The 21922-nt window shown below is 45.4% G+C and overlaps 1 protein-coding gene across 7 annotated transcripts in view; it reads left to right on the top strand.

The window, feature by feature from the left end:
* The window catches only part of LOC114429327 (beta-1,3-galactosyltransferase 1-like), a 61122-nt gene extending 42531 nt beyond the window's left edge, over positions 1-18591 (top strand). The window contains exons 1-7 of one of the 7 annotated variants that reach the window (XR_003669682.1): positions 575-703; positions 13153-14565; positions 14689-14796; positions 15470-15514; positions 16982-17085; positions 18194-18254; positions 18396-18591. Coding sequence is in view for 2 of the 7 variants with exons in the window: in XM_028398223.1 (XP_028254024.1) it covers positions 13419-14405 (987 nt within the window). In the remaining 5 variants the exon portion in view is untranslated. Of the gene's footprint in view, positions 1-574; positions 704-13152; positions 15103-15469; positions 15515-16981; positions 17086-18193; positions 18255-18395 lie in introns of those variants that run through there. The other 6 variants (XR_003669681.1, XR_003669676.1, XR_003669680.1 and 3 more) reach the window with 6 other exon arrangements.
* The last annotated feature ends 3331 nt before the right edge of the window (positions 18592-21922 follow it).

Genomic DNA, 21922 nt, shown 5'->3' with positions numbered 1-21922 from the left:
ACGTGAATTTAGATTAGTGCTGCTTCATCGTTGATCATGCAGTGTGTATTTAGGGTAGAGGAGACGTGGGGCCCGGGTCAGGCTTTGTGATTTCCCAGCGTCTGTGCTGTGACAGGCAGCGAAACATCTCTGGTTCCATGTCAGAAAACAGCGTTTCAGTGTCATACCTAAAGCTTTAAGTTCTCAAATTCTGGAACCAGAGCATGTTTGGCTTTTTATTTTGTTAATTTATTCCTCTCTGATTTAAATACATGAATAATAACACTCACTTTGCATAAAGCTGCTCACAGAGTTTAATAAATCTGTGATTTATGTTTGGAGCTGTAGAGCTGATCCAGTTTGTTTTTCTGGTAAAAACGTATGGATCACCGTTACAAAGCTGTCTGTCTGCTCTGTTTTTAAGTCACAAAATATAACTTAAAATCATAACTTTGCTGAATGTGCACTTAAATCTGTCTTCGCTTGACCTCCACCCCAACCTCTGAAGCACTATATTCAGTGCAGAGTGCAAGAGGAATTTCCAGTCAGTGCTTACGGAAATACATGTTAAAAAAAATCAATAAATAGTCCAAAGGTCAGATTTTTCAGCTTGTCACCCTCAAGTCCATTCAGCTATTCTGCTTTTTGACCTAAACATTGACTTAAAAATCACGCCCAGTGCAGCTTTTGGCCTGAATTTGCTTCTGTGTGAGTCCTGCTGCAGGTAAAAACATGTATCTGTCTTTTTTAATACTGATTTTTTTCCAGTTATCGTGTGCTAAGACAGAAATTGAAGCAAGGCTACACGGTGATGACTGAAGTTAGAGCCGTGTGTGCCACTTTGAACGCCCTGTGGTATATATGTTTAGTGTTTTGCCTTCATGTTTGTCTTTAAGTGCCTGCGGGAAGGTGAAACAGGAGACCCAGCTCTTCATTCCCTGTGATGAATCTTTGATGGAAAACAAAGGCGTTAGCAGTCAATGAAAGAACCTGCCTGTAGTGCTAAGGCGATCCCTGTCAGCCCATCAATAATTCAAAGTGAATCATCTTTACAGACACTTTACGGAGGGGTCAGTTGTAGAACTTATTTTCATATTTGTCTGTTCCGCTGCGTGCTGTTTACACGGCCTGCTTTCGCTTTTGTATTCTCTGTGTTTGTCTTCTTTGCGGCTCCTTCGACCCAGTTCCGCGGGTGTCATTAAAGTTTCATCTTATCTTAAATCTGAAAGCCAAGAAGGAGTGAAGGAGGCCTACGTCTCATCCTGTTGTCTCGTGTATGTGTGTGTGTGTGCGTCAGGTGGGGGCCATCAGGCGGACTCAATTTAAACTGGAATCTGAACTCTGTGGAAAATGTAAATCAGGGTGACAAACATGAAACTAAGCCGCAGTAAGTTGTGGCTTATGTTTATTTCATGATGCCATTATTCCAGAAAGCAACTTCCAGCACGAAACTTATGCAAATGAGAACTCTGTTTATATTGTGTTTGGCTGCAAGTGGCAATTATTGACAATCAAGGTCAGAGAGCGAGTATAATGTCACGTCAAGTGTTTTTTTTTTGGTGTTGGTGGATTAACAGGCTTTTTCTGTGTGAAAGGTTTTGCACGTGGGACATTATCTCAGAGGCCAACCTACACGTTTTAATGAGAGGGTCAGAGAGGTCAAAGTTCTGCGGCCTTTTTTCAGAAGTTATTTGCACATTTGATGGTTGTTGCATAACGGTTTTTTAAATTTACTTATACTGTGCACTTTTAGCACCTTTTTGTGTTGCTAGATTTCATGATGGTAGTCAGAGAATTCATCATCGCAGAGCATCAGGATGTCCTGAAAAGAGTCTAATCCTTATATATCTGCAACATCAGTCCGTACGGTGACGCAACATTTAATAAAACTGCACCTGAAAACAGCCCACAGAGCCAGGGACGCCTTTGAAACGGACGATGGAGATTAAACTGTGAGAGATGAAGAGAAAGTTCTCAGATCAATTCTTGACAAATAAACCCACAGCGCTCACACAGACAAATGAAATCTTCCTCTGCACTCAGTGTATCCTCTGTAGAGACAATAAGGACGTGTGATTAATGATTAGGTCGCTGTTAATATAGGTGTCTTGAGTTCAATCCTGCCTTGGATTCATGCAGTGTGTGTGTGTGTGTGGTAGATTTACACCTGCAGCAGCAAGTTATTAGATTACATGTGCAGGGAGATATTGAGTGTCGGTTGCTATTTTTCACTCACCCATTCCATCTAAGAGAATAAGCCCTGTGATTCCACCGTGCTGTTGTACAGATCTGTTTTTTTCCCCGGCTGTGAATAATATTAGCAGTTTATATCTTTCTGTGTGTTGCCTGTAGCGTTGGATAAAGGCGGGTCTCGGCAGTGCAAAGGAGAGGATAACTGCAGGTATAACTCTGAGACGGCTCAGCTGAGGGAGCTGATGTACGGGTCATAAACTTTTCCCAGACACTAAAACAACACGGTGGCAGTGTTGGCTTTAAACAGAAGGCAGGTCCTCATATGACTCTGGAGACATATATGCTTTTATGCTTTAATGTCAGTCTCTTCTAATTAACTTATAGTTAAATGTAAATTTGTACCATGACAGATGAAAGCTCTCCTTCAGCCTCACTTTCTGAACAAGCACCCATCAAGCTTGAAAAGCTTCTGTTATGACGCCATGGGTTCATCTATTAATTCTCTCTTTTTAATTAAATGAAATCACAATGAGCACTGTTGCATGTAGCAATCAGCCCAATTACGCTGATGGAAGGATGATCTGTAAACTCTGACTTTGGGTGTTTTAATTAGACTTTTAATGAAAGCCACAAAGCAGGCCTTGTTATTGAGTGGTTAAAAATAAAGCTGCACAAATGTCTGGAGAATATAGCAGAGTTACATATTTTATGACATTTTCTTTGATAGCTATGTGCTGTGTGTTAGCATCCTCTGTTAGCATCTTGTAGATGTGCACGTGCTCTGCCTTCAGTTCAAGTGTTCAAGTGTGTGTTCGTGCCAAGACGATGAATTTGAATGATTTTTGGCAATCCGCTGACCTTTCTCTGTAGCACCACCACATGTTTTTATACATTTATCCTGTTAAATATCACAATACTTCCAAAAATTTTTGGCTTCACGAATCCCTCCGACTCTCCTCGTTGTGCTCCATCAGGGTTTTAAGAGAAAGGCCTTAGCAATCACTTATTTGAAGGAGAGAAACATTCTATAGTGATGATGCACATAAAAAGCAGATTTTCTTTTGTTTCAGTACCTGAACGCACCACAGGATGCATTCGCAGAATATATATTTTTACACAGAAAGGAAGAAATCGCTGCATCATATCTCAAAATAAAGAGGCTTGTTGAGGCCGGACTTGTTGACGTCCAACATTCACGCTGTGGCTGCTGTTACACAACCAAGGAGCCTTGATCCTGACAGCTCTCAGACGTCCTTCTAAAAGGCAGAGACAGAAAGATAAAATAATGGCAGGAGAGGAGGTCGGTGAAGAAGAGTGTTCACTCCATCAGCAGGTGGAGAGTTTGCAGGAGTGTGTGGTGTTTTAGTCCTCCTTCACCTTCCAACCCGGATAGTTGACACTCAAGTGCGGTCAATTACAACTTGATTGACGCGGTTTGGGTGGAGAGTTTGTTGCCAGGGCAATGGTTAGATTTTCAGATTCTTATTCTGATGTGTAGAACCAGTTGGATGTTCCGTCTGAATGGACTCTTTGTCGTCTTGTTTTGTCGGCTCTTCTCTCCTTCACTTGTTGATGTCAGGAGAAAATAAAGGCACTACAGAGAAGCCTGTGTAAGTAGAACAGTGATGATGACGATGATGTGGAAGAAATGACAATGACCTCCAGCTGAGAACTGTTTCTCTTTGAGTGAAAGCTTTCAGAGAAAATCTTGAATGTATAATGTAAAAAAATCCTACAGGATGCAGCCGCCTCATATCGTTTCTGTTCCTTTCTCCTCGAGTGATGTAAAGTGTGACATTGGACAGACAGGACGAAGCGCAGTGGATGGAAAAAGGTGTTTTTTTTTGTCATTCATGCAGGTAGCCAGGCGACGTGAGCCACAGCAGATAAAGAACCTGAGAAATGAGCAGTGGATCTTATTCTCAGCTATTTCTCCAGCCGCACCAGACCTCACTCCCCTGTTGATCCCAAATTATTAGACATTATCTGCTAACAAAAAGAGCGCGGCTGTCTAATCAGAGCCGTTGTGAGGAGGAACCTGTGCTGCCATTTGTCACGGTGACTAAACCCGAGTTACATCCACGAGGAGCTGAATGATCCATCCAGGCTGGATGATGAGAGGAAAGGTGTCAGAGGGAAGGAAGAGCAGCAGGGCTTATGCCTTATTTTATTGTTTTTGTGTGCGTCATGCACACACTTGGCCAGTAGTACCGTGTGTGTGTGTGTGTGTGTGTGTGTGTGGGTGGAGTTATCTCAGCAGCCAGTACAGATCGATCCGTCGTAGACTAAAGTCAGCCGGTCCAGCAGCTAATCACACAGATGGATCTCTCGTCCTGACAGCCGTCATAAACAGTTAGACAGCCACTGAATCATTCCCTGTCATCACTGACACACACACACACACACACACACACTTCACATTACTGTGAGTGTTTGCTAGAAGGAGAAGAGGGCGACCTGCAGGTCCATGAGATGGTTGGGAATCAGCAGGTTTGGAGCATCGGGCCTTTCAAAATAAAAGATTCTGTTAATCTATAATCTATAAATGTTGACTCATAATTGATTCTTGATTCACGTTCCCAGCTTTACACTTGTCTACTTCATGTCTCCTTATTCATAAGTAGGAAAATACTTTAGTGGGGTCTTCAGGCGTCTAATGGGTGTTTTATTTACAAGGTTTGAATCTTTGAGCCTCAGCACTTGGCAGAATAATCGTCGAGTCACTGGTATTGATCAACAAACCCATTAAAGCCACTGCAGATATATTATGGTCATTCTGTGGGACAGTGAGAATCCTTCCTGTGGGGTTTAGAGTTGCCTCCTTGCTCTGCTTCTTCATCCTTTTCCTCCTGCTTTTCTAGATTTCTGTTTCACTCTCGTCGCTCTTTATCGTCTCCCCCCGCCTCCCCCCGCCTCCCTTCTCCATCCCCCCTGCTTGTGACAAAGGCTGCTCTGTCAAAGCCTGGCCTGGAGGGTGGAAATGTTTGAAAAGCTCTCATTAAAGTGGCATTCAGAGATCCAGACTCCCAGCCGGAGGTACAGTCAGCCAGGATCCACACCAGTTAACCTCGTCCATGGAAGGTTTTAATCATTCATCCGACCTTTAAAAAAACAATATTTAAAACAGTTGAGTGATGTCCATATGCTTTGATTCTGCGTACACCTTTTTATTTGTCTTCCTGCTGTGTCTGTGACACTGTTGTCATGGTGACGCTGTCTCATTTTGGCATCACAGCCTACATGATCTGTCGTACATATCGTAAAGCATGCAAACACATAAATAAACATACACCTGTGTGTCTCACCCACGCTGTACTGTCCCCCTACTCCCTCCAACTTGTCTTCGCACTGCACACAATCTCTGTGATCTCTCTGTGTTTCCCCCCCGGGCGGCTTCGACACAAACAAAAGCACAGTTTAAGGTTAATACCCTTCTCTAAATACTCCACTAGCAAATACTGATGAATGTGCCAGAGGTTAGACGGTGTGTGTGTGTGTGTGTGTGTGGGCTTCTCTGCAGATGCTGATATGGTGTGTGTTTTATTAGACAAACTGTGTCTGACAGGCTGACAGAACAATGAAAGCTATAGTGTGTGTATTTCTGTCAGGGTTTAGGTCATTGCTAAAAGTATCTGTGCCCTCATCACACTCTCTCTCTCACACACACACACAGAAAAATCAACTCAAAGATGTGCTTTTTCTCACATAAAGCTGAAGCTCATCAGCTCTGACAGGTGGAATCATTTATTTACTGGGGGCGTACTGTGCAGCACGGCCTCTGACCGGACCACATGCCGGCTGGAGATAGCGGCCTTACCTTCTGAGCCTGAGGCAGCTGTGTGCTGCTACACCGCGGGTTATCACACCGTCCACACCTACATAGACATCAGATAGGCACAAGTGCCTGCTGTGATTTGTGCAGCGTAGTGATTTTTGTGCATCAGTGTGTGTTGGACGACAGACAGCAGACACACCCACATGTATGCAAATGTGTCTGTAGGGTGTCCCCGAAAATATAGGAAGGCGAGAATGTAATTATGTGTGTTTGCGGTTAAGTGTGTGTGTGTGTGTGTGTGTGTGTGGTTCCCAGTGCCCTTCGGTAAGAGGAGGAGTGTTATTTACCGGAAGGACTGCTGAAGCTGCATGTCCTCATCCTGTGCTGCCATCAGCAGTGGCATGGATGTGTGTGTGTGTGGTGGACAGGCTGGAAGACAAGGTAATTACCAGAGGACCCTTCATCTGGCATCCACTCAACTCTCAAGTTCAACAGAGCGACTAACAGGAGCCCTGTCTGCTCATAGTGAAAACACGGAGTGTGTGTGTGTGAGAGAGAGGGAGTGTGTACCTGAACCTAAAAACTGTCCTCTACTTTATTTTTCTACGAGACGGAGGAGGACATCTGCACATTGAGCACAAGTTAGATAAACCCCAGGAGTGTATCTGTCTGCATCGCCTCTGCATCGTGTGCGTTCTACCTCCAGCGTCTCTATAGCCAGGAGTCGTGTATATGTGTGTGTGTGTGTGTGTTTTATCTAGACAGGTGCAGTTGTCTGCTCCCCGCTGTATAATGGGATGTGTTCAGCCCATTCCATGCTGCACCCGTCTGCCAGCACTGAGATGGTGTTCACGATAACTCCTCGCCCCCTGATAGAAGCTGGGGCTCTGCAGCTGGAGGATTACTGCCAGTGGAAAGCAGAGCTGCACACATGTTCACACTAATATTTCCCCATCAGCTCTCTCCAGATGGGTTTTAACAGGTAAATTGTGAATAGCATGCATGAAGAAAACATGTTTGGAAGTCCAGAAGTTAATTAGCTACCTCTCAACCTGGGATGTTTTCTTCTACAAATTTAGTAATGTGTGTGTGTGTGTGTGTGTGTTTGTACTAATTGATGGCAGGGTTAAGGCAATAGAGCCATCTGCGGTGTGCATATTTCAGTATTCCATCAAGCTACATGATAGGTTTTTTGAAAGAGATTCTGTTCTTCAATACCATGAAAAGTAATGTGGAAAATATCCTGCACGGTTCACTAACCTCTTGGTAGGGATAAGTACAGCTGACTGCAAGGTTGGGAGCGGAGGGCTGACATTTTTTATTCAAAGCGAAGCTCTTCCATGCTTCCATTCTGGGGAAATGATGCTTACCTCAAATCATCATTCATTACTCTCAAAGCAGAGAGGATGCTGTACTTAAAAGTGATCTCATTTTATCTTCTAAGCGCTTAAATTACCCATTTGTGTCCAGAATGGAACATCACTTCTCTGGATTTTTCATGCAATCCATCGTTTTTTTGGGGTTTTTTTTGGAGTGGAGCAACGTATTTCCCATGGAGTTCATATCGCTTAATTGGCTGGAGGATCAGGAAAGCTGCTGCCATGTAAATCAGTCTTCCTCTCTGTCTGTGGCTGTCACTCATTTATTATTATTTCCCCATGTGTCTGTTGTCCTGGGATATTATACTCTTACAGGATTATAGCATCCTGATTTATCGCTTTGCTGATGGACGTAACAAAAGGAAAATAAGATTACAGAGAGACCCCCTCTCCCTAGAGTCAGATCAATAGCAGAATTTACAAGCTCAACAGAGACTTACTGCTGCTGCCTACACACACACACTCACACACACACACACACTCCCAGGTTTGAGGTCAGCATTGGGGTAAAGGGAGAGATTGTTTGGGAGGTCCTTATACAGGCTGCTGCTGTATTGATTGTTGTTTCTCTGCATCTGAAAAGGAGCTGACCTCAGATTAATAAACTGGATTAAGATCATGTAGATTCTGCAGCCAGGTGGCTTTAAAGGTGCTTCAGGTGTACACTGTGTATCAGAGGAAACTATGGACTCCTTCTGCTGCACTTTGTGGAAGATACGATCCGTCTTCAGCCCCTTTCACACGGACATGATGCTGTCACTACCTCCTCTGCAGGCAGGAAATGTCCAAAAAAAGATTTCCTGTTTAATAATGAAAAATAAGGCTAGCTGAGCAGCATTGGTGGAGCTGCTAACACAGTGCAAGCATCCCACAGCAGAGAATTCAGAAGAACAAAGAGTCCCAGCAGAATTCCCCTCAGCCCCCTTTGCAGATACTCCGTGCCTGATGCTGGAGAGTGGTGCTTGTGCTGACCAATCTAAGCAGCTCTCAGGTGTGAGTGTGCGACTCTGAGGCAGGCATGAGAGTGCATGCTCAGCAGAACGGCGCCCTGGATAATGTAAAAGTTTAAAAAAAGCCAACGCTGCCTTGCCCCAGGCGCCTTCGCTGAGAGGCTGATACATTTCATCAATACTATAAAAGTCTGTCATACACAGCCGGATCTTAACAGTCATGTCCGCCTGGTAGCAGCTGGTTTCACACAGCGTTTAATTTCAGCTGTGATAATTCCAGTGTCTTCTTGGGGTGGCGTCGTCCCCACTCACCCTGCATGCTGCAGCCAGCCTGAATATTGTATAACCGCAATGTCACCCAGTCCGACAGTGAAATGTATTACCTGCATGAATCAAGTTGTCATTTACAATTTATGAGCGGGCTTTAGCATTCAGGGCACAGGTCCGGCCGGTGCCGAGGGGCGGGGTGGGGGAGTGGAAGCCTGCCCTCAGAATCTCAGCAGTGCCTTCTGTTTCCAGCTGTTCAGGAGGAAAATGCAGCCACTTGAACCAAGTTTCAGATGATTTCCTTTCTTTGTTTGATTGTAAAGAAGTTGGAGTGAGTGTGATGATGTCCTTTGAGGTCAGCTGAGAGTTTTCTGTTTGTAAACTGATACAGCTCAGCACAGTTTGGGCTCCAGTCAGCACTGAAGTGGGGGGACAGAGCGTCAGGCTTGTGTGCAGCAGCCAAATCTGTTGGCTGCTATTGATATCCCATTTCCTCTGTCACTCCTAAGCTGCTTTGCATTCAGAGGCTTTTCCGCTAAGCCCACAGCGGTCCAGCCTGTGGCCCGTAATGCTGACTATACGACCAGTTGCTGCTCTTTAACAATCATCAAGTCCTTTATTGTATCCAGGAAACAAAAGCAGAGTCAGTTGCACACTGGGAGCCTTTCAGCCCTGACATTTTAATTGTGCTTCATTCATATTAGGCGGGATGCAAACCAATTTGGCCATTGCTGTTAAATTCCTCACGCATTAATTCCTCTTTTGAATGTTTAGAAGCCGACATAATGGGTTTTAGAGTTGGCAGAAGATAGGAGGAAAAGAGGATTTATTTTTTTTTTAACAATTATAAACCTTCTGTTGAGCTTATCACGTATTGAACAGCAGGAGCTTCAGATAAGGTGTTGAATTATCAGCAGAGAAGTCTTGTGTGTGTTTGACATGTTTGAATTCAGGTCATCGTGACGCTCCCGCTCTCTCTCTGTGGCCTTGGAGTCTGCTGTTGTTTGGAGGGAGAAGAAGCTAATCTCCGAGCATACGCTAAAGTCACAGTGTGTTTGATGGAAATTTTCACCCTCTGACATAAAAAGCAATTACTTTTGTCTCCATTATCCACTTCTCTATGATATTTACAGGCCTGGCATCGTAATGTTGCCATGTAAAGAATTAAAGGCTCTGACAGCATTGCTTAACTCAGCAGTCATGATGGAGGCGGCCTGCTGCTTTCCCTCCACCAATCACTACGTCTGTAAAATAAAATCAGCCCGTGTGAATGTAAGCTGTCAGAATATGATTTATTAACCCTTCAGATGTGTCTGTGAGCTCGTCTCTTGACACACACATGTACCTTCACTGCACACATTACACTCCATTAATCTACCTCTGCGGTGCCTCTGTTTTTTTTCCCCTCTCATCTTCCCTCGCCACTGGCTCACGTCGCCATCGCCGCCGCCCCAACCTCGCCATGAGCAAGGTCACTCGGCGGTGCACTAATGACTGCAATCAATTATCTGGAGCGACATTAAACAAGACTGAAATTCCCACATGTCTGTAGCCTTCAGGAGGTCACTTTATTGTAAAGAAAACATGCATTTTTAGGAGTGACAAAACATGTACGTGTCATGTTTCAGAGATAGTTAGCATGCTAACTTGCTATTGCCATGTGTTTGAGTGTAGCTCAGAAACCAAACAGTGGTCCAGCTTTTACTCTCAGTGGCCAGCTTTTACAGATTAGAGATAAATGTTTGATTGCTGCATCAAAGTATTTAAAGATCTGCCGTCTCCGCCGCACAAAGGTGATCATCATAATGTGCGGTCCTGAGTGGCTGTAAAGGCATAATAAGGCAGCAGAGCTCCGTAAGAAGCTGCTAAAGTGACTTCCCACAGGGGGGGGAGGGTTCAAAAAAACATTTAGCACTTAACTCAGACTGACTCGCCCTAACAGTCTCTCTTTCTTTCTTCCTCTCTCCTTTATGGCTTGTCACTGTGCTGTCATGACAACCAGTGCAGATTAGCAGATCATTAGCAATAAGCCCTGTGAATGAAGGTTAATAACTGTAATTATAACGCTCTCGTTCTTTTTTCCTCCCTTTTCACACGTTAATGCCTGTTTTTGCTGCATTGTGGCATTCTGAGTTATGCTTATGTTTGTTTGAGCAGGACAGCCGTGAAGATTACAGTTGTAGAAGGAACACTTAACTACTATTCTTAGATAGATATATACCATTTTAACAATCTTACTGTATAAGTCTGTGTGTAAAGCTGCATACAAATACCTGTTTTACGGTTGCTATTTTTTCCTCATGATCTGATATACCCTTTTTTCCGGACTATAAGTCGCACTTTTTGTCATCCTTTGGCTGGGTATGTGACTTATACTCCAGCCTCACCACTTAAGGGGAATTCAAGAGGCAACGTTACACTAAAAACATAGTCCGGAAAATACTGTAAAAGGCCAGAATTTAATGTGACCTTAGATGAGACCTTAATGAGCTGAAGTTAAGGGGCTAAAGTGGATGCAAAAGGATTCATTTTTCCATCCTAAACACTGGAAACAAGTTTAAAATCCTGTGAGCCAAATGTTTATTCAAAGCAGCAGCAGAGTATTTTTCGAATGTGCCTGGGGGGGATATTTAACCTATTGGATGCAGTTTAGTTGAACTTCTTTTTTTTATGGTGTGAAAAGAAAACAGACAAACCTCAAGATAATTTTGAATCGAGCATCAATTCAGAGATATTGAATAAATCCTTTCAGTCGTTATCTGGTAGCAGGCAAAGCGAGATGGTGTGATCTTCTTTCTGACACACTAAATTAGCTCAGGCTAACCACAAATTAAGCACCGGAGGTGTATCAACACTATTAAAAGCTCTGATCCGCAGCACGGGTGTTCCTTTGGAAGTGTAACATATTCCGGAGAGGTCGTCCGCTGAGTACTGGTGTAATTTAAAGTGACACGAGAGCATGAAACGATACCAGCCATCTTTCAATTTTCTCCAAGGGAAAGTCAGGTCTCCGTGAGGTGCATCGCCAAAGAAGGATATCAGTTATTCCGGGATCCGTACAAATGTGAGTGCAAAGTAGTTTTGCTGGATTATGGAACCAATAGACCCTCCTGGATGTGAAAACAGACCAATGTGCAAACAGGAAGAGAGAGGGAGGAAGGAGAATGAGGTCGAGGGAAGGGGGTGAAGATGATGATTTGTGTCTGGCGGTGGAGATGGAGTGGCTCAGGGAGACTGATTGCAGTAGAAGCTGTCAATAAGCTGAAGTCAAGCTCACGGCACGCCGGTAGAAATAATGACACTCAGAGAAAGTGAGGGTAGTTATGGGTGACGTGAAGAAAGGGGAGAACAAGATGGTGTGGGCATCCTGAAACCAGACACAAACAATAAAAGAGCAAAAGAAAGGTGGGGGAGGGAGGTAGTGAGACATATAAAGATGGATCAAGTGCCCACTGAAGTAGAGAAGTTAGAGAGAGTGATTGAGAGGATGGAGAGAGGAGAGGAGGTGTGGAAAAGCAGCCATGATGAGATGGATTCTACTGGACCGTGAGATTGATGACTCTGCCTCAGAAAGAGAGGGAACAGATAGTGGGGGTGGAGGAGTCCTGATGAAAAGAAGCATCGTGGCCCACAAGACAAGACAAAATTCTGGAGTCTGATAAGAGTGAGCTGCTCCTATCTCAAAACAGAGCACAAGAAGCATCTGCACATTCCAGTATCTCTAATAGGATCTATCCCACTCGTTTCATTTTTTGGTTCATCATCAGTTATGCATGATAAAAAAAAAAAAGTGTTTTCCCAGAACAAGGCCGCTGCCACATCATGAGAGATTATGTCTGAAGCAAATAAAAGTCTGTTTGTAAAGACGGATTAGATTTATTTTGGCGTTCAGACGGCAGAAACTCAGTTATCCATGACCGCCTCTGAATGCAAACCGACGTCTAAATCCTGCTATTCCATATTTAGTGTTTATTGTGTCAGAGGTTCCACAGCGGCTAACGAAGGAGGCGCTTATTAAAGAGTCAAATCCTCACGCACAGGTCTGTGTGGAAGGGCTGGGAGTAAATGGGCGAGGAGAGATCAGGAGAACGGGAGGAAGTGGATATTAATCTTTCCCCATGAGATGGTTCACCTTCTCTGCCTTGATCCCTCTCTCTTCCTCCCTCCTCCTCCTCCTCCTCCTCCTCCTCCTCCTCCTCCTCACTACTGCTGGAGTGGCTCTGATTTGCCAGCCTGTGTCTGGTCCAGAGGGGATAAGAGGGAGATAAACAGCGTTTGCAAACAGAAAGTGGTCAGAGCGGAGGCAATAGAGAGGGTTTCCTGGGATATTCACTTTCTTCAGACCATAGCGGTCTCATCAGAGGCAATGATAGAATGATAGGGTAACCGGCTGTGGCACGGAGCCGCCTGCTCAGCCACCGGACTAATGCTATGGGCTGTAATGAATAGGGAATAAAAAGCGTCGTTAAATATGTCACATGCCTCAGAAATATAACATACAGCATGTTAGAAGCTTTACCTCCAGTCGACGTGTTTATCTGGCTGCTGCTGCCGTATCATTATCTGCTCGTGATTTATGTTGTTTTTTTTTCCTCCATCTTTTTTTCAGATGCTGTCTCGGAGTTGAAAGCGTTCCTTGCGAGCTGCGATGGGACGCAGTAAAGCCGCGGACATGATAAGAAATCTCTGCAGTGCTCCTTTTCAATCACAACACCAACTCTAGACAGCGGAGGAGTCCATTATCTGAAATTAATGTCAGCTGCGTCGCGGAGGCAGCCTCAAGCTGCGCCGCCACATCTAACACAAACCCATGGGGGCGTGGCCTCAACACTTCCAACGCAGCTGCCACTGGTAAAACCAGCCAAGTGAACAGAGATGCCTTCTAAGGTCTCCTGCTTATACTTGCTGACAGTGGTTTGCTGGGCCAGCGCCTTGTGGTACCTGAGCGTGTCTCGCCCCTCCACTTCTTACGTGGGCCAGCTGAACATCCCGATACGCAAGTCGCCCAAGGTGAACAAGAACGGCACCTTCAGCAACATCCGTGCGCGCTCTCTCAACCCACACGACTTCGGCTACATCATCAACGAGGCCAAGAAGTGCGAGGCGGAGCCCCCTTTTCTCGTCATCCTGATCAGCACCACTCACAAGGAGTTCGATGCCCGTCAGGCCATCAGAGAGACGTGGGGTGATGAGAGCACGTTCCCAGACGTGCGCGTGGTCACGCTCTTCCTGTTGGGCCGCAGCACTGATGTCGTTCTCAACCAAATGGTGGAGCAGGAGAGTCAGATCTTTCATGACATCGTGGTGGAGGATTTTATCGACTCCTACCACAACCTGACGCTCAAGACGCTGATGGGGATGCGCTGGGTGGCCACCTTCTGCTCCAAGGCTCAGTATGTGCTGAAGACAGACAGTGACATCTTTGTCAACATGGAGAACCTCATCTACAACCTGCTGAAGCCCACCACCAAGCCCAGGAGGAGGTACTTCACTGGCTATGTCATCAATGGTGGGCCGATCAGAGACATGCGCAGCAAATGGTACATGCCCAGAGACCTGTACCCAGAGAGCAAGTACCCGCCCTTCTGCTCCGGCACCGGATACGTCTTCTCAGCAGACGTAGCCGAGCTCATATACAAGACCTCCTTACACACCAGGCTGCTGCACCTGGAGGACGTGTACGTCGGCGTGTGTCTGCGGAAGCTGGGCATCCACCCCTTCCAGAACAGCGGCTTCAACCACTGGAAGATGGCCTACAGCCTCTGCCGCTACCGTCGGGTGGTCACAGTCCACCAAATCTCCCCTGAGGAGATGCACCGGATCTGGAACGACATGACCAGCAAGAAACATCTTAAATGTTAGCAGGACTGCTCTGGCTTCACAAAAAAAACTGCACAGCGCTGAGCTGAAGGGAGCGGTACTGATGAAGCACTCAGGGCTTTGTCAGGAGCCACAGCAGACTCCTGTGTATTATCTACTTAAGGTGTTGGAGTGCTTACTGACAGACTCACAAAACGTTCAGGTGGTTGGTTGTGTTTAACAAATCGTTTTTCTTCAACTGCAGATGAAGTAAATGTCAACACAGATGTTCTCCTCCTGAGTTTACTACAAGCTCTAATTATGAATGTTCTTCATGTATTTTTAGTTGTTGTAGTGTCTGAGCAAGGTGTTAATGTTGGATGTATTGTCGGGCACCGCAGCAGCAGCAGCAGCAGCAGCAGCAGCAGCAGCAGCCGTCGTCATGAGGATCAGGGTGAGTTTACCACTCTAAGAAAGCAGCTGAGGGGCATTCATGTGCAAACATATTTTCTTACAGATCAAAAATTACGCGACACAGAGTGACGGTACTGGCTGCTTGCATTCCCATGTGAATGTAACCTCCTGTTAATGTGTAATGTGCAGTTGTTTGTCTCAGGCAGTGCTGTGAGCAGGCTGCACACTATTACATTTCTATTACTTGAACACGAAGGAGAGCAGAGACGTGTACGCAGAAGAAGATATTACATTTCCAGTGCTTTCTTTTCAATGACTTGAGATGAAATAAACTGCTTTTATAAGACTTCATATTGGTATTTATTATGGGAAAGTTTTTATTCTGCTCAATTTAATGCAGTTAATGTAACTGGCGTTCTTATGAGGGAGCTTGATTGCTCTCGGAGGGGAAACATGAGCTGCAGAAGTGAAAGCGTCTCATTAGGCCTGCTGTTCGCTGCAGCAGCTGCGCTCGGTGTGAAGCCGGTCCCAGCTCTCCATGTGAGGGCTGGGACCTCCGCGTGGATGTGGAAACGGCGCCGCCACGCTCCTTTCTTCAATGCAGGTGAACGGAAAACGTGTGATTAAAATCAGGAGGGGTGACTGTGTTAAACCATATGTCTGTGTGTTCAGCTTTGAGGAAGGAAATCAGGATTTTTTGCTTGTGTTTGCAGCTCAAAGCAGAAGACCAGGCCAAATGAGCAGCCAGGATTGTTTTGGTGAGTCTAATAATGTTCATGATGATGCAGCTACAAGGCTTAATCTTCCTCTAGATGATTTGTTTTCCTCATAGGTCAAACACTGTGCATCACAACCTTTTACGTGTGTGTGTGTGTGTGCACATCAGCAGCACCATCAATGTAATTAGGCAGCCTCCACAGGTAGGTGTGTGTGTGTGTCTGCGCCTGTGTGTGTGTAGGATTTGTGAACCCTTTGTTCCAGGCGTCGTCATCATCCGAGGGAGCAGCAGCAGCACCCCTCCTACGGGATTTGGTGTCAGAGAAATGAAGAATGTCTTCTGTTCTGCACTTGCAAAGACAAACATAAAGCTGTGGGAAGCGCCTCTTTCCTCACAGAGACCTTGTGGGAGCGTCGACGGCACAAAAACACACCACTGCTGTTATGATACATAATAAAACTATTATTCCCGACTGGCACCGTTCTGTCACGCGGCTCCTTTTGATCAGATTCTGGGACAGTTTTGTACGCTAAAATATAATTTTATGACACAAGCCCCCCCCCCCCCCCTCCCCCAGCCACTGCACTGTGTTATCACTTAATGACTCCTGAAAATGCACACGCATAGTCTGCCCAGTAGTATACATGTAAAATAATTGTTATTCACAGCTTCTCATCCCCAGTGCAGAGTGTTCTGCATTCCTCTGATCACCCCCTATGGCTTATGCAATGTGATACAATATGCTGAGTAATACAAAGTCTGCTCCATAATTGGCCAAACAGCCCAGTGGTAGAGCGTTTAAAGGGCTAAAGCTCGGGGAAAATAATAAAAAAAAGCAAGTGATTATTCTGGGGCTTGTGGTAAATGAAGCTCATAACGAGCGAGGCGGAGTGCTAGACGATTGAGAACACTAAGATTCCAAAACAAAGCATTCAGGAGGCAGGCAGGGCACGGAGTCAGAGCTTGTGGTCCAGGAAAAGATGCTGCACTAGACTTGGAGGAGGCAGGAGTCCTGCATCTTATAATCCGTGCATGCATATTCATATATTCATATTCTGAACACCTCTTCTCAGCTTCACACGACCTCCTCATGACCCCGTCCTCCGAGGCACACAGGAAGCCTGTTTATGAGGAAAATAGTCGTAGAATAAATAGGCGGTGAGCAATCTGCCATCTGTGCACTGGCACTTCCACCAAGGTGAGAGCAAAGGAGGCCTGGTGACATCCAGTCCCCCCCCCTGCCTCTCCTCCAGGGGAAGTGTCCTCAGCAGCAGCCAGGCTGGGGTGTGTCCTGGACCTGATTACTGCACACAGGCCCACACTGATGGTGATTTTGGATCCCAGATGTTCTTTTGTTGCTTGATTACTGATGGTAATGGCACTTATTCTGTTCACAAATACTGTATTTTACAGGTCCTGTATTTTTTTGTGGAACATTTCTTCATAATTTCCTAAAATAAGGGGGATGTTTTTTCAGTTTCAATACATTTTGCTGTGTTTTAAACAGGTCAGGTCTGAGACTCTCTCCACCTGGACTCTTTGTCATTTGCATGCTCCAGCTCCAACCCCATTCCATCCTCATCATCATCATCATCATCAGTAGGGTCTCAGGTACGTCTTTAATGCTTCATACTGCGAGCTCATGCGTGCATTGTTCAGACGTCATTAATCTTCATCCTGTCTGGCAGGTTTTAAACATTTGATAAATAGTCGATCCGACTCCCTCCATGACTGAACATTCAGATTTATTCTGAAATTACTTCTCTGCAAAACAAATCAATGGCGGCGGGGCAGAGCGAGCTCCAGACGCTTGCATCGCTGCAGAAATGACGTGCTTGTCACCATGTGTTTTATATGAGATCCCATCCTGCATCAGCGTGTGACCAAAAGCAAAGAAAGTTAACCCCTGCTGCAAGTCTAGATGTGTAAAACAACCCCTTAATATTGATATCTGGCATTATTATTGATATGTTCCAGGAGAAAGTGTCCTTGTCGATGACAGCATGAGTTATTTTCTGTCATCCATAACAGATAGATGGGATTTAAATAGGAAGCATGCATCAGGGTGTGAGGCATGGGGCACCACCAGCGCCTGACATAGATATAAGTGTGACAGCCGGCGCTGAATTTGAATTGCGTGAGCGATGAATTAACTCTTAATGCCCTGGTGACAGGAAGGGATGGAGGCACAGAGCTCAGCTTCACCTTCTTCTAGAAGCTGCAAGTGTTATATTTATGACCTTCTGCAAGCTTCAGAGGAATATTTGCATATTTGCATGAGAGTGGAGACTCATAAATAGTTAATGGGCTGTGAATATGAAGATCGTTTGACTCTGGCAGCAGGTAAAGGACAACAGGGGGCCGTGTGCCACTCGTTTTGATGTGTATAAGGCCTGCTCCTCTTCTTCTTCTCGTCTCAGATTTGAACTGAACTAACCACGACATACCTTCTTTAAAAATCCAACAGTAGTCATTGCAGTCCTTCCATTTTTATTCCCAAACTGCAGAGCTGCAGATTTTTTGTCTGCTTTAAACTCTTCTCCCGGCTAATGTGAAAGGAGGAAACCAAATCCTTGTTGTCTTAATTAGAGCTTAGTGAAATCAAGCTGCTGAGGCCTGGAGGAGGAAAATAGTTCATTAGTTATTGTTGCGTTTACTCAAATAACATGAACTTTTTTTTGTACAGTTAGACATTAAATTTAACTTTATCCCATGACAGATGGAGCAACAGTTGGATTTGAATGGAAGGCCTGCAGCCTCACTTCCCCTTTGATCAGGAGGTAATTATCTCTTTTAGGATCGTGCTCTGATGCAGACTCATCATCGTGCCCTTTTTGTTTTGTTAGCCAAGCAGGAAAAACTACAAGAATCAGCTCATTGACTTTTTAATTTTGATTGATCAGGTCTGGTCACTTTCACAGAACAAAAGCTGCGTTTGTCCACCCACTGAGCGTCGGTGTTCCAGTAGGATAAACATGAGCTGCAGCCTGAACCGCTGCAGGGCTGTAGGGAGTCCGTTGCCTCATTTGGGATGGAATTAATCTCCATTAAAAACCGCATCCATCTGACCCACATCTGACCCACAGAGATGTGAGCAGAGAGCAGATAGATGGACTCATAGAGGTGAGAATAATGGCAGCCATGCTTTCTCTTTAACTGCATTCTTGTCTGTTTTTTTGTCTCTCTGGCCCCATTTCTCCCACAGCCTCTCCCATCCCATCTCCTCCTGCCTCTGAAAATCTAAGCCAGGCTTAAGCCTCCATCGACTATCTGCCTCCCGCTCTCTCGTTGTTTCCTCCTGTCTGATTCGAGGCCTGGGAAATCCTCAGCAGATGTCTGAGAGACTGTTTGGCTGGCTCCATGCTGTTGACAGACAACACGGCTTTAAATGTGAAAACAAGGCTATTTTGAGCAGAGATGGAATTCATGAATTTATAGACAGGCATGGAGGGAAGAGTGGAGCGAGGAAAAAAAAAAACCTCGCAGCCTTTCTCTTTGCTCTTGTTTGACATTTGTCTCCGAACTTGTCAACACAAAGTTCTTTGTGAGAACAGCATGGAGGAAAATGCAAACATTTTGTGCCTGTCAAGAGCTTTTATCCTGAGATGCTGCACGGGGATCAGAACATCATCAGCTGATGCTTCTGAGATCCTGTCTGTGTTGCTGATTATTAGCCCTCCTCTATTTTTTTTACTTAACGTCCAGAGTGTCGGAACATCTGCATGATGTGATTCAGTGCTGCCATGAATCCATTTCTCATCTGTTCTCGCCATGATGTCGTGTCACTCTCACTCTGCCCTGACCTCCTGTAATCATCTCATCTCCCTCTTCATGTCAGCTTCTCTCTTCCGCTGATAAGCTGCCGCTTTCACACCTCCATCTATCACACAGATTCCAACAGCTGGATGAAGGTGTGCTCTTAAAAAAAAAAAGAGTTGAGGCTGCCTTCATGGAAAATTCAATCAAAGCTGGAGTGCAGGGGAGATTAATAGCCGCCATTATTCACACTCAAGATGCTGCTGAGGAATTTGATGATATTCTGAGTGTGCAGCTGATAAAAGTTTCTTAGAGATGATCAGAAACTGCTTCTTTAAAAATGTGATGAGGTCGCTGGAAAACACAAGGTCGGCTTCACACCGACCCCTTTCGCTTCCAATTTACTTAACAGGAGAGCAGCTCTTCCTCCCTGCGCTCTGGAGCACGATCGACAATGAAATTAAAGTGGCGGCGGGGCCCGTGTCAGTGGGACGCGGTGGAGGATGTGATGGCTCAGGGCTGATGGGAGATAATCGCGGGGCACAATAACCGCTGCCAAGAGAATAAGTCCGGGCTTCTTTATGCTCATAACAAGCGCCACCTTGTCTGACACGGTCAGGTGAGGCACTAACGGTCTGTTTGGGCTTGTGTGCCACATCATGGCTGTCCCACCTTGGGCGCTTGTTACAGCAGTGTCAGCTCAGATGAGGAAAGAGGCGGCTCACCCACACCGAGTCTCCCCCAAACCTGGCTTTTTCCTTTCATGTTATGGGGCTGCTTCATTTCATTACGCTCTTTGAGGTTTTTCCTTCCCAGAAACGACTTTAATCTGGTTTGTTTTCATCTCACACTTCATCTGTTTTTCTTCTGGCCTGTCGCAGCAGTTTGAGGCAGCCTAATCACACAATTTGTGTGACATTGTATTCGGATGTTTTGACACGCTTGTTGTGTTTTTTTCTTTTCTGGCTGTTAACAGTAAATTAGGACAACAGCCAGCTCTCACTTTTTGTTTTGTTTTTTTTAGCTTTTCTCTTCTGTTGACTTTCAGCCGGCTGACTGAACACAGGAAAAGACCAGTGTGCTAGTTACGTATGCAAATAGTCAGAGTGCAGTAATTACACCCTGCCAACACACACACACACACACACACACACGTAGACAGTGTAGCTACTGCGACGTGCTGTTTTGTAAACCAGTACTGTATTTCACATAATGACAGACATAGTGCTGCCGGTTCAGCTGCAGCTTTAATGAGGCTGATGTGAACAGGTGTGAAACTGTTCTACTCATCCATCCATGGTCCACTGTGGGCTGAAGGAAGCCTGCCTCTGCTCTGATGGATTTCTTCCTGTGGGACTGTTTGAGTCAAATGTGCATCTAAAGAGAAAATGTCTCGTTGTTGGTTTTTAGCCCTGAAAGCAGTGGAGTCATGCCAGGTTTTGCGCTCTTTACCGCCCCCTGGAGGCCGTAAATGGTGGTTATTGAAATCTATAGACACAGAATTAGTTTAAACTCACTCAGTGGGTGTCAGAGTCTTGTAGTGCAACAAGGCTTAGCGCGCAGGTTGTTCAGCCAAGGTCAATCATTACCTCGTTTACTCAAAAAGCTATTTGCTAATCTGGCTAATGGGTCAGTTCAAAGACTGTATCTGATCGGTAGTTTGCTCCCAGACAGCGTACAGTCCAGGCCGCAGCACGTCCATGTTATCTTGGGTTATTTCAAGGGGATTGAAGAGCTGAAATCAGCTGAATTTGAAGCTGCAGTGGGTCTCATGAGGTTTAAAGGGGAAGGTAGCTGCATCAACAAAAACACACAGCGAGCAGCAGGCTGTAACACCGTTTAATATGTCTGCCCACACTTCATTTTATTCATCCCAGTGGGGACGTTTCTTTAACGGCGGGTTAGCGGGGCTAAGATCCCCAGGAGCTCGTAACCTGAACCCTCCGGTTTAAAAGACGACACTTCATGACTCACCGTCACTCCGCTCCTCTAATGAATTGAGAGATTAAAGGCGGGACTGCATGCAGAGCGCATGCTTCCCGAGGAGCCTCCAAGGTCACAGAGCTGCAGCGGCAGACGCTGATGTGCTTCAGACTGCTGGGCCTGATGATCACGTTATTGTGAGTCAGCTGTAAATGATTGAGTCTCTCCTCTTTTGGACTAAAAATGACAACATGCACCCGGAATCCTATTATAGAAAACAATCACCTTGATGTAACGCATCACAGCCCTGTTATGTAGCAGGACAGAGGTCCACGCTTCATTCAAGCTGAGCCACACAGCCTCCCTGCAGAATCCTAAATTAGCACATGGATGTCTCTGTTAGAGATAAACTAGAACCCAACATCATTTGTGACTTTGCTTTTATAATTGTGATTTTTATCAGGTGTGCTCATGGAGGGAGGAGCAGTGGAGATGAAGATGAAGAGGGACTTTAATTCAGTTTCAATGGATGTAAAATGTGTTCATTTACACACATATCAGAACATAGGAAGGTCAGCCTGAGGGTGACGTCCATTAACGATCAGGACTGGTCCATCTAGTGGTGCAAAATAGTATCACACGACCTGCAGCTAGCTGGTTAGCATCCATACTCCGAGTGTCCCTCTTCCTTCTGATTAATGAGTGACTCACTACATTACATCCTCCCTGCTCTGTTCCAGGCCCCGTGCCGTCCCCGTGGCCACAGCTA

This window comes from Parambassis ranga, chromosome 2, assembly GCF_900634625.1.
Source record: "Parambassis ranga chromosome 2, fParRan2.1, whole genome shotgun sequence".
NCBI lineage: Eukaryota > Metazoa > Chordata > Actinopteri > Ambassidae > Parambassis > Parambassis ranga.
The sequence above is the reverse complement of the archived record's forward strand: the minus strand, read 5'-3'. Positions and strand labels throughout refer to the sequence as shown.